The sequence below is a fragment of the Neopelma chrysocephalum genome, unplaced genomic scaffold (genome assembly GCF_003984885.1).
Source record: "Neopelma chrysocephalum unplaced genomic scaffold, ASM398488v2 Primary Assembly neopelma1_103b, whole genome shotgun sequence".
In the NCBI taxonomy this organism is placed as follows: domain Eukaryota; kingdom Metazoa; phylum Chordata; class Aves; order Passeriformes; family Pipridae; genus Neopelma; species Neopelma chrysocephalum.
This window is the reverse complement of record NW_020897767.1, coordinates 4,996,251-5,009,579: the sequence shown is the minus strand read 5'-3', so window position 1 is coordinate 5,009,579 and position 13,329 is coordinate 4,996,251. Positions and strand designations below refer to the sequence as shown.

Here is a 13,329-nt window from a genome sequence, read left to right as displayed (position 1 = left end):
AGATACCCTTCCACGCTTCCTTCTGCAGCATTTTATCCACACATTTTCCTTCAGATTATAAATAACTCAGTTTTCTAAAAAAACTGCCAATTTTAAAGTAAAAGCCTGTGAAAAACCTGAAAATACTACATTAAGTTTGGACTGGCAATGATGAAATCTCACTGACATTAGTCTAGAAAGTGTATCTTATTTTAGACCATGAGCAAATCATCGATCATACCTTATTCATTCATCAAATGTTATCTTCATGAACCAGCATTTTTTTAGTATATTTAAGATACATTATAAAGTGATCTCACAAATCCATGCTCCTGCTATTTAATATAATATTTACTTTTAAGTAATAGATGAACAATTTTAAATAAGATTTATAACAAACATAACACACAACACACTAAACACATCTCAGAAATTTGAAGAGCCATGAAGAAACATTGAAATCCACTAAGACATTCAAGGAATTAGTTGATTACAAGTTACCAGGCCCACAAGGATCACAGAGCTACTTATTACATTTATTTTTGCATTCCTAATTTTGAAGTAGAAAGCATTTCTTCACCTAAAACCATAGAAGTTTTCTTCTATGCAGCAGACACCCAGCACTGATAATGTTTGGGTATTCATGAGCCATTTCTGTGTCTCCACAGTTGGGATTTAAAGCATTTTTAAATGACAGAAACATTACTGAATGCCTAAATTTGTATTACTTATTGTTCCACCACACTTAAAACTAAGGGTCAGGCTGGCAAAGCACTTTTGGTGTTTCCCAGATTAGGTAGAAGGGCAAATGTTCCCAGAAGTGCTCAATATGGAACTGAATGTGCTCCATTTATAGACCACTTATTGCAGAAACCACCCTGTGTTCTTCTGGAAGCTTCTCCACAAAATCATAGAATCCCAGAATGGTTTGGGTCTGAATGGACCTTAAAGCTCATTTCCTCCCAGCTCTCCTGACATGGATATGGACACCTTCCACTAGACCAGGCTGCTCAGAGCCCTGTCCAACCTGGCCTTGAACACCTCCATGGATGGGGAGTCCACAATAAAATTAAATAATTTGTTTCATAGATTTCACCCCCATCGCTTTTAGTAACTGGAATCAGAAATAAGCTCCTCCTAAAGGAACTCCCAAATGCTTTCATCTCCAATCTCCAAATTCATAAAACTGCGTGCATAATCCAAATTACTCTGTTTTGTATTATCTTAGCTTCTATTTTGCCAACTAATTTTCAGCAATATCCCCCCATTTTTATGCTGCCTCACTTTTGATTTATATTACTGCCACTTCTGTCAACTTAGATAAATTAAACCATGTTTCAAAACAGATAATGAGGAATATTAATGAATTCTCTCATAATACTTCACTAAAAATTTCAATAATTTGAGATGAGGTACACATGCTAAGCCTTTTTTCTGACTAAAAATTTAAAACTCTCTAAAAGAACTTCAAACTTCACTGTAGTGTGAACATCTGATAAGTTAAAATACATCAGGCAGATATGTTAATTCAATTATTCTATTATATTCAATAATTTATTTTAAAACAAAGTATTTTTACCAATACATTATATTTTATCAGTGAATTATAATGAAATAAGTATTATTTTCTTCTAGATATATTTGAAGAATAACATGAGAAAAGATACTGTGCACTCTAAAGGTTGGTTAAACATATTTAAAATGTCACCTACCTTGTTGTGCTGCTTTATCATACACTTTCATATGTACAACACCTGAAGTTTTGTTTCTCAGGACAGTTGGGTTTCTTCCATCCTTTTTATTGCAGGTGCCAATCTGAGCTAAGTTCTGGTCTGCCCACCAAAGCTTTTTATCTGTAAAATTTTCAAGTTTTAGAAATCAAAAGGATCACTATCAAATTACATATGGTTGAAACCTAAGGTGGGAAAAAGCTTTTCAGGTTAATTATCAGATCAATTTTAAGGAAAATTGCTTAAAGAGGTTATAGAGAGAATCTGAAGTTTGTGTGTTATTAAGATTCTGCAAACATGAAAACAGTCCTCACCAGTTCCACTTTTGCTGTGACAACTGCTGATTTAAGGCTACTGATATAGAAAATCCTAAATTAAAATGCCTCATTTTCCATATACATATATGGAAATTCTAGTAACTTTACTCTAGGGAAGAAATTCATTTTCACAAGCGAACAAAATTGCTTGTAATGCTAAAACACATTTTTCATTATAAACAAATTACAATCAATAACTAAGAAGTCATGAAAAAAATATCAGTCTCTGCCCCCCAATGATTCCAGATTAAACTTTTCAGAGCTTTGATATCAAACTCGAACTTCAGTGAAACTCTGATTGTCCTTGTCATGTGAGTCCACGCAGGTGTATGATGAGATGATCTTAGACTTTCAGCTTGACGAGGAGATGTGGTGCTTGGGGCCAGTGCTGGATTAATGGTCTGACTTGATGACCTTAAAGGTCTTTTCCAACATTAATGATTTCGCACCCATAACAAGTTTCACAATGTCTGTTTCTCATTTTCTTTGAATGCCAGAAACCCCTACTCGAGTCCTTGCTCACTTCACAAGACTTAGACACTACGATGACATCCTTCCAACTCATTGTGGGTTATCAGCTTCTCTTGGCTTAGTCAAGTCACCTCAGTGACTGGATAACACTCTACAGCTTCCCATTTCAGAAAAGAAGTAGTCAATTTTTATGTCATGAATTTAAAATAATACTTCTGAGGACCCACTACTGATATTTTTCCATATTCTCATACTAAAGAAAATAAAGCTATTTTGCCAGTAAAATATAATCAATCAAATAAAACATCACTCTAGCACTACCCTTCTAGGAAATCTCAGTGAAGAAACAAGGTTTCACTGGCCCATCTCTATTATAGTCTCTGAGTTAACATAGTGGTATAAAACTGAGTGCAAGCAGCTCCCCTCTGCTCTCAGCCTTTTGGAAAAGTAAGTATTTTAAATAAACTGAACTAGGAACATTTTACCACCATATTACTTGAGACCAGTTTGACCAATAGTCTCAAAGGCAATAAGACATAATTCTTGTGTGTATATTCAATTTAACTACAAATAGGAAAACAGAAAAAGGAAAAGAAATTAAAGCAGCAATTTGATTTCAACTCTATCTTGGGTTTGTTACATGTATTTTTAAACTGGAACAATGTGATGGCAGTACATGAACTGGACACTTGCTTGGGTTACTAACAAAATACTGCTCTGCAGTAAGTTAACATTTCACTCATGACTACATTATAAACATTAACTACTGTGAGATACAATCTCAGAACTATGTCCTGCACAAAAAGTATGAATATTACTTTTTTTCCGTAAAATAGCTACATATCTTTTAAACATTTAAATGAAATAATTAAATGTGGCAAGTCTGTATAACTGCAAGTTCAACATCATCAGCATTTTCATTTCAGACAGAAAAAGTTATTACAGAAGATGAACCAAAAGTAAAACTCTAGACTGAAAACTTTTAACCTCCAGGAACACTGTGTTCCCAACAAACATTGTGTATTAATTTCATTTTTAGTTCATTTTATTTTCAGTTAAATGATTTATTTGCCTATGCTGCAGTTTTAATATTTCAATAACTAATTTATAGGGCCACACAGTTGAGTGTTTCATGACAGAAACTGTAGGTCTAAAAAATAATTTCCACTGCAGTAACTGTAAAAAGTTACAGCAGAAAAGAAAAACTCTGAAAATATCAAGGAAAAAGAAAAGTAAACTCCTCACAGGTATATGACAAGATCACAATCTACAGAATGAAAATATTAAGATTTGGAGACACAAACAGAACAGTCAATTTAAATGTGGGTAAAATTTAAAGAAAATCTATCACCCTATGGTACTAGAATTGACTGAGTCAAAACATCACCATGTGATATCAATCAATTAATAGTAGATTGCATCTGATGATTGCTTTATCAGAAACTCCTTAGAACAAAAAGTTCCTGTGCTCAGTTTTGATGGTGTCAATTATAACAACAAGGCACAGGCAAGATAAGATTAGAAAAATGACTATTTGCTATAACCCATATATGAAATAATGAAAATTGGACTTTTTACTTTTTTCTTTCTTTTTTTTTCTTCTGTGAGATGATAACCCACAATCCTAAAGGTTTAGACTTTTTAAATTAAATATTTGTATGTGAAGAAGAGTTTTCATTCTTCACAACCTCTATTTGACCACGAATCAGAACAGCCCATTACATAATTTTGGTAATGGCTGCAGTCTTGTGCACAGTAACTACAGCCTATTATTTTACATATCCTTTTGCAAGACTTTAGTACAGAAAGAAAGCAAATCACAGAATTTTGGTGCTTTCATCATTTATTTTGAAGAAGGGATTAAACTCTTTTGGGCACTTGGAAGAAGTGATTCAAGTCTTTTGGGCACTTCTTTCATATTTTGTGCAAACCCCCAACTTTGACCATGTTTTAAACAGCCTCCCAAAACCTGACATTGGCTGACTTGCCTGTCTCCTTCGGGAAAGAAAAGAAAGAAAACCCCCAAAATAACCAACTTGGTGTATCATTTTACCAAGAGATGAAGGCATGGCATGTGCTTAATCAAGAAATTCAATAACCAATACTTATGTACACCACAAATAGTTTAATTTCTTCCTTTTGGTGTTAGTGCAGAGCCAAAACCACTTATACATGAGCAGCTGAATGTTCCACCAGGTTCCTCTGGTGTTTACTGAGCTGCTCAATGAGAACACATCTGCTTTCATGTACAGTTAATAGAGTCTAAACAATTTCCATCAATGTTGTCAGACATTTCACATCATAGAGTTGTTCTTCTTTCATGACAGAAGAAACAGCACTGGATAAACTCTTTACTAATCCTTGAGGTACTTGACTGTGCCTACAGAGGTGAGTAGTCTCCTACATTACCTACACCCTTAAAAAGGACAAATCACAACAATTCATAAGTGAATACTCCTCAAAATTATTCTTTCATCCTCCTCTTCCATCCTTGGCAACACCACAACTGGATAAAGATTTAAATAAAAATGTGGCTTACAAAACCTTACTGAACTAATTGTTTGTTCTTCTTTTGCACAGAGGTGGTATATGGTGCACTATGAGTTTTAGGAGACAAGGATAGAGGAGGGGAGTTAAATGAGAAAGCTCATGCAAATCCTGACATTTTAGGTACATTGAAAAAAAAAAAAAGGACACAAAACCACCCCAAAAAACCAAACAAAAAACCCCACAAAAACAAACCCAAAAAGTAAAAACTATCACAAAACCAAAGAAAATACTAAACTAAAAGAACCAAATCAACCGAAAAAACAACCCACAAATTCTGAAGTACAGACACCTTGAGGCCAAATCTCTTATGACTATCTGCCAAAAGACTGGCCAGTTATGCCTAAGACCTAAAAAATACATCTTCTAGTTTTTCAGAAACTGCTGGGTGGCCAACATACACAACAGTCTCATACCAAAAAGACTCCAACATGTTACACAGAGATTTTTGACAATAATTCTAAGCAAAATTTGGCTTTCTCTCTCCATTATTGATATATTCTGTCAGTAGATAACTCATCTATGATTTCTTGTATGAATTAATCTATTTCTACATTAATTTTAAAATATAGTAGATGATTAAAAAAAAACACTTGACTTTAGCATAAAGTTTGCTTCACAAACTAGGGAGGAAACAACACTATTTTGAACCTTTAAATATCAAACATTTATTTGCTTCATTATGCTAATAAGAGTGTTGTTTGATCACTAATTACAATCCTGTTGCTGAAACTAGGTTATAATATATATTAAAATCATTGTATTTATCCATTCTGTTGGTTAATTAGCATTAAGCACAGCAACATATTGAGAAACAGCAATTTCAAATGCCAAAAATTGCTACACCAGCATTGTGGACAGTCCTTTGGAGATTTCAAGTAGTACTCTGAATGCAAATTTTGATGGGCCATTAGTTTTCATTAATGGTGGTTTGAGTATTTATGGAAGACAACTATGTACTGCACTTAAAACTGGGCAAATTGCCTAGATATATTTCACATATTAATGGTAATGTAATGAATGGTGTTATGGCAATTAGATGACTGATGACTTGGAAAATTAAGGTGTGTGTATTTGAAGTTTCCTGATCTAAGCAGCCCCTTTCACTTTGCAATTACATCCAGCAAAGTCACAGCTCCCACCCTTTGAGTTACTAGAAAAGCTTTCTGGTATTATTTTTGAAACATTATTTAAGATAAAACAGAAGTCAAACAACCAATGTATCAGCTAACTACATGAAAAAGTAAATGTCAGCATGAATATATTTTGGTAATATGAACCCACATTTTCTGTCTAAAATGAAATACTGTAATTGTTACTTTCTGTTTTGATTGCTTGATAATACACCTTGATGGTTATATTATATACAGTTTGTGTTCAAAAGGCATTGTTCTAATACCTGAACACCCATTGAAAAGCTATTATGTACATCTGATTTTGTTGTATTGCTGATGGAATTGTTTATACATGAATTTCAACAGAAATAGCACTTACACATAAAATCATTCACTACGTGAAGTTCTTCTATTTCGTACTAAAAAACTCAACCAATCCACAACAAATTATATCCTCATTATACAGTCTACACAATCTACATCATATTCCTATTCTGTTGAGATATGAGCTGAATTTTGTGGGTTTATGTAAATTGTACTTCTGTGAGGACCTGATACAAAATCCAATCAAATGCCTTCAGCAAAACTGCTGACAGAAGTCTTCAACAACCATTTCTTCTCAGCTAAAAACTTACAGTACCTAATCAATATTTTTCTAGCAATGCTCAGTTTATGATTCAGAGCCATATATCATTCAAGAAAGAACACACCAGTTTGGAAACACATCAGATATTGCTGCGAGTTCCTTTGCAATTCAAATCTTGTAATATAATGACTCTGCTCACCAATCCAGAAACACAGTTCTCATCACAAAGGTAAATTTCCAACCAGTTTCAGTTACAGTCCAGGAACCATTTTCATTGAGTAACTTGGAGGGCAGGAGAAGAGACTCCGTGCAGAATGCCAAATACATCTTTATAATTTGATCACACTCAAGACGTTTGCTACCAGGAAAATTGCTAAAACCATTTCCTGAATGATATATTAAACTCAAACCTTAGGACAAGTTTAGGAAGCATTTTTGTATTGTTGAAAAGAGCTTTGCTCTACTGTATAAGAAAATCAGAGATTCTTTCACATGGAACATCTTGAATTTCAAGGCAGTAGATATATTTAATATCAACTTGTAAATGGTGTCAGCAGCAGGTGTTGAAAACGATGCAGGGCACAGGGTGCTGTGAATCAGACAAGCTTCTAAAAGACCAGAATAAACTTCAGAGGTTTTTGAAGAAAATAAAATGGAAAGCTAACATAGTAGCAGAAGAAAATTACCATTGCCCAAATGCAAGACATTAAACAGTGGGAGGTACTAGACAAAGCATTCACATGTGTTTTTTAATGATAGATCGACTAAAAATGCCTGATGTTGCATGCATTGACACTTCACACAATGAATGTGCATTTGAAGGAAAAGTGGGAAGAGCAGGAAAGCAAATATGGCTTCATGGATTTACAGCAACTGCTTTGTAATACAGAATGACAACAGCAAAAGCATTTTTTGTATGATTAAGTGCATGGAAGAATGGTAATTTTGTGTATATTCAAATGCTTTACTTTCAAGTAGAATGTAATTTTCATCTCATCTATATCATGCTCAAAATGATGTAGCAAAAGTAGGCACCAAAAGACTAGAAATTTTGCTCAGCATATGGAAGAAGAAAGATGACTGACACTACTGAGTAGAAAACCAATAAAAGAAAGAACCAAAATACATAAGGATGTGAATTATATATCTTGTTTCCATTTCCCTTAAGGATAAACCTGACAGTTACTTTGGCACCAGCTTGTTTGCTAACATTATTTTTTCATGTCTTACCATTACTTCTATAAGCTCCCACTAAAGAATATAATAGTAGGAAAATGTTAAACAGAGCCTGGAAAGGACTAAACAACAGCAAACATCTGAAAGAGTAGTGGTAACTTCCAAATGGTTTACAACAGCTAAACTGCAACACTAAAACAGAGGAATTGAAAGCAATAAAAACAATGAGGAGATTGAGGGGTAGAACTAAAGGAGAATCATCGTTGCCTGCTGAAGCTCTGAACTGCTCCATAAATTATATTAAAAAGCAAACCAAAACTGTACGGACTCAGCTGCAGCATCTATTGAGTTCATGTCACAGAACACAACCACAGAGTGCCTGCTTCTCCTTTCCTTTCCCTTCCCATTTTGAAATTAACAGAATCTAAGATCAAGAAACTCAAGATATCAGAACAAGCACAGAAATTACCAAGGCAAACAAGAAAATCTTGGCCCAAGCCTCATCACTTTTTTTATAGTTCTGAAAAATCTTCTGGAACGTAAATTATAAGATACAGCAAAACCCACTGGAGACTGGCAGAAGATCTGTTAGTTTTCTGTGCAAAAGTCTGTCCAGACAAGGAACAGAAGGCACCAGCGTTTAACACAGACTGTAGGATTCTCCTTGGGTGTCTCTGGGAGCTCGTGCTTTCTGACAAGGACACTGATGGCTGGGGAAGATGCTTCACAAACACTTAAAAAGTTTGCAGAAGCAATAATTGAAGTGCTTGAAGAGATCACTGGTATAGTAAATTTGTCAGAAATTCAACAATTTTTCCAACAATTCTTCTGACAAATTTCAGATCACATTACCCATCTCCTCAAACCACCGAGGTTTGCTCCACCATTTCCTTGACTTAACTCTTTAGTCCAACAAAGATTCTGATGATCAACAACTGACCTGGTGACAAACTTCACAAAGGAGTCTTAAAATACTGAACTCTACCTTCTCTTTCTGCCCCCATGGAAGGACCACCCAACAATATGACAAGATCATACACCAAAATAAAGAAACAAAAAATATAAGCTGTCCAAAATGCTGCTTTTAGCTGGGGAGACAATAAATGCAAAAGACAGAAAAATAGAAAAGATAGGAGAAGACTACAGGACTCTCTGGCAATGAGTGGAACCTAAATTCTACAAAATTTGGGCACAGGTATTGTATCTGTTTTCTTTTCAGTCACTAATGATTTCAAATAGCAAAAAAAGGTAAGCTTAGTATAGTCACAGAGAAGAAATATTCATTCCATTCATGTTGTTTAGTTGTGTTTACTTTATTTGTAGATAAAAGCAGTCAAGAAAATTCAGGAAATGGAGCAAAATGATGCAATAAACATTGCAATTACTGTGATTTACCTGCTGCAACCTCCTATTAAACTTGTAGGCAAAGAGATCAGCAGGGGGACTAAATTTTCACACACTGTCGTGTTAAATCTTACATTAGAACAAATTAGTCATTCTTCTTTATTTATACATTATTAGTTATGACCATTTATCCATTACAGATCTGTTAACTTGCTTCATATAGCAATGAATTTTCTGTTCTGACCCATTTTACATGCACAGAAGCTGCCTATGAGAAAGATATGTAAAGCCACCAGCACTTCAGGAAAATAAATGGCATTTACGTTGCCACAGTGTTTTCTACAATATGAAAACATGTGGGACAGATGAATACAGAAACTTTTCATGTTTTTCAATCAGCACGTACAGTACTCTTAATAAAACATTATTTGTTTGTACTTTTTTCCAGCAGATTTATGTATGGAATCATACTGCAATGTCATACTGCAGTTTGGCACACCTATGGCTCCAAAACAAAGGCAAAACCCAAAAGTAAAACTTTTGTTTACCATTTTTGAGTAGGAAGAATTGTCATTACGCATAAAAACAAAGCGTCCCAAACTATGAATAGTAGAGATACAGATATGTAAAAACTACACAGCAGAAAATTTCCCATCTCCACACCTGTAAAAATTCAACTACTGTGCAAACAATCATGAAACACTCTTCTTTACATGATTGCTAGAATCTCTTTGTTCCATATCCCAAATGGATCATCACTGTTGTAGGTTCTGTGAATCAGAGATGAAGACTTGATAACCACAGACATCTCAGTGACAGGATGAACAAACACTCTTTACATCTCCTATTAAAGAATTCCAACAGCTCCCAGAGTAAAGGTCATTTATTCAATCCATTTCCAGCCACAACCCAATCAATGAAAGACAATTTGTATGTATTAACATTTGTGACTCCTTCTGACACCAAACTTGCTTGTGTTTATGAATGCAGGTATAAAAGTATCCCCCCTCCAAGAGGCACTGACAGCAGCTGAAGTTCAATACTGGTCAAATGTGTGTATAATAAATCTAATTTAGCAATTACCACTTTACACTATGATGTAATTTACACCATGTGCATAAAAGTCTTCGGATTTTATTCAGCATAAATTTCGCTAACACACCATCTATAAGTACATAGTTATTATATAATTAATCAATCAAATAAAACACTTCTTTAAAAGATTCTGGCAGTTGATGAGACACCTATCCCAACTTACGGGTTTGCTTATCAACTGAACTTTTTTTTTTTGGAACATCCAAGATAAATATAAATAATTTTTGAACCAGAAAATAGGGGTCAAGAAAGCATTTTGGGGAAATATAGAAAGCTCTAAAGTTATCTCCAGAATAACAGAAATATTAATTCTGAGTCAGTCTGGAATTTCCTACCACACTTTGTCCCAGCTACAGCAAGGGCCCAAGAGCTGAAGACACATATGAAAACCAGTCAACTTGAAGCAATATTTTTATAATATTTGGCAACCTGTAACTAGTTAATTTTTTAGGAATTTTTCCTTGTGCTACTGTTCTTTTGATTTTTTTGTATAGGTGTTTTTGAACATTCTAAACCCTTCTAATGTGCAAATGGAGGATTAATAATAAACGGAATATTTTATTCAACATATTTAATACATGCAATATTAGCAGATATCTGAAAATCCAAATCATCAATCATTAATTCAGAACCCAAAGAAGTCTTCACAAAGTGCCAGCCAATTCAACAAAGTTCTGAACTAGGTAGGAAGATCTGAGCAGCAGAGGAAACAATTCTGAGTAACAAAGAGCATAAAAGAGCTCCCTCTCCTTCCAACATACTTTATAAGTGACTATGGCAAATATAAGCCATCAATCTGTTACCTTCATACTGTGTGTATATATATATATGCAAGACTATATTTAGAAACACATACTTGCAATACAGATTGCAAACTGTCTGTTCAATCAAATATAAAGAATTTTGTTTCACAGACAATACGGTCTCGCTAGTGAATGTTCTGCATGAATTATTTACATGAAACCAACACAAGCTTCCCTAAGCTTTTTATATTTCATTATTAATTAGCTTTGAATAATTAAAAAAAAAAGTGATTATCACTGGACTTACCCATAATGGTTAAAGCTGTGGCTTTTGTTAAGTCTTCTTTCATTGATTCTATTATTTCAAGATTACCACCATCCAAATTGCATCTATTTATGGTTCCATTTCCTGAACTGATCCAGTAAAGCTTGTTCTCCCCATAATCTATTGACAGACCTGTAATTAATGCATACAACTTTAACTATGGCTTCAATAGATAACATACATTTAGCGTTGAGCTGTTTTCATAATAAAAGTGTATTTAGGAAATAAATATATACAACATAAAATTATATTTTCTACTCATACCTTAAAAAAAATTGAGAAAACAAAACTTGGTCATTTATAGTGAAAAAATCCACACTTTTAGAAAGATTTGTGCCTTGTATTTCTCCCAGCACCTACATAAATCAGTAAGTGACTGATGAAAGAGAATTATCTGGTAATGAAGAATTACTTGAATAAGCTGAGGTCCTAAGCGAGGTCATTAAAAACTAGTGAATGCAAAACAGGAACCATCATTTATATTTTAAAATTATGAATACATAAAGACTTAGAAAACAATCTACTTTTTGTGATGCAGAACTAAAAAAAAAGAAAAATTTTTTCTCTCCCTGCATGCACAGCCCTCTGCTTAGAATGTTGAAATACCAAATTCTAACCCAAATATTTAATAAACGTACAGTATTAATTTTCATTTTGCTTCATAGTGAAGCATGATCAGTTCTTTTGACTTAGAAGCAAGAGAACTGTAGAAATAAAAATACTTGCAAAATAACCTGCTAAATGAACAAAGCATATAATTTTCTGGAAGTAATAGCAAAGAACTAAGAGATGATGTATTTCAGACTTCTATAATGATTTTAAAATGTTCAAGAACTGGTAGCAGGAGATTTTCTGTAGTGAAATATTCTTGGCATGGTGACAATATATGCCATAATAATTTGCTTTGGTACCAGACCTTTCCCAGAATTCATGTTATGTATCCAGCAGCGAGTTGCCAAAAAATACTGTACTTCGCTGCATAGGTCAACCTTTAGATATTGTACTGTAGTCTTCTTCCATCCTGTAAAGTGGAAAGCTATTTTGAAAACCCTGACAGGAGGGAAGCAGTGCCCTGTGCTGCAGCACTTACAGCTGCCATCATGTCACTACTTCTTTACACAGATTTGACATGACAGGCCAAAAGGTTTCAGCTTTCTGAGCTTCTGAAAAACAGCTTTCCAGATCCTTTACAGTTAGACATTTTCCCTCCCCCTCTGCAATTTTATCATCCAGAAGAAAACAAAACACACTCAAGAGAGGATAAGGACTCGGAGTTGTGCCTTCAGGAGAGACTGATCTTGCAGTGTCTCGCCGCACACGTTTTAATGCTTGTACAACAAGCATCGCTCAAAGCAGAAATACAGTGCCATGGATCTTGGAGACAAGCAGCACTTGCAGTACATAGGCCTAGCACAGGGAATTTTCCTGGGAATATTGATCAACTTCCCTATGGGTTAAAAGGGAATACACACAGATGAAGTTTGCCTTACTCCCAGCATTTGTTATTTGCTGCAACTCCCGACTGCTCCCAGTCAGCTGCTCACTGATGTCACCTGGATGACATCTCTTTATGGAGTTGCTGTCAATACAAGCTACACAGCAATTACCATCCTAACTTGTCAGTTTTTACTTTGGATATTAAACTGGTGTTTCTCCACATGGGTATTGCAATTACACAGAGGCAAATGACAAAACAAGAACATTCCCAACTCCTTCTTATCCAGTCTACCACATTATTCTTCCCAAAACGCTTTCCATCTATTACTAACCCTTGTTATTTCTAGTGTAGGCAAAGCATGTTTAGATTTTTTTCAGGAATTGTCCTGGTTTTGCTATTGAAAACAGGTGACTTTTTAGCCATAAGCATCACAGAAACTCAGGACAAATTCTACTGTGGGTGA

At 34.5% G+C, this 13,329-nt stretch overlaps 1 protein-coding gene across 7 annotated transcripts in view; it reads right to left on the bottom strand.

The window, feature by feature from the left end:
- Positions 1-13,329, bottom strand: part of LRP1B (LDL receptor related protein 1B) — a 677,950-nt gene that overhangs the window by 169,247 nt on the left and 495,374 nt on the right. For all 7 annotated transcript variants that reach the window (XM_027695895.1, XM_027695888.1, XM_027695892.1 and 4 more), the window contains 2 exons: positions 11,411-11,560; positions 1,692-1,832 (listed from right to left, as the gene is read on the bottom strand). In XM_027695895.1, the coding sequence (XP_027551696.1) occupies positions 1,692-1,832; positions 11,411-11,560 (291 nt within the window). The remainder of the gene's footprint in view (positions 1-1,691; positions 1,833-11,410; positions 11,561-13,329) is intronic.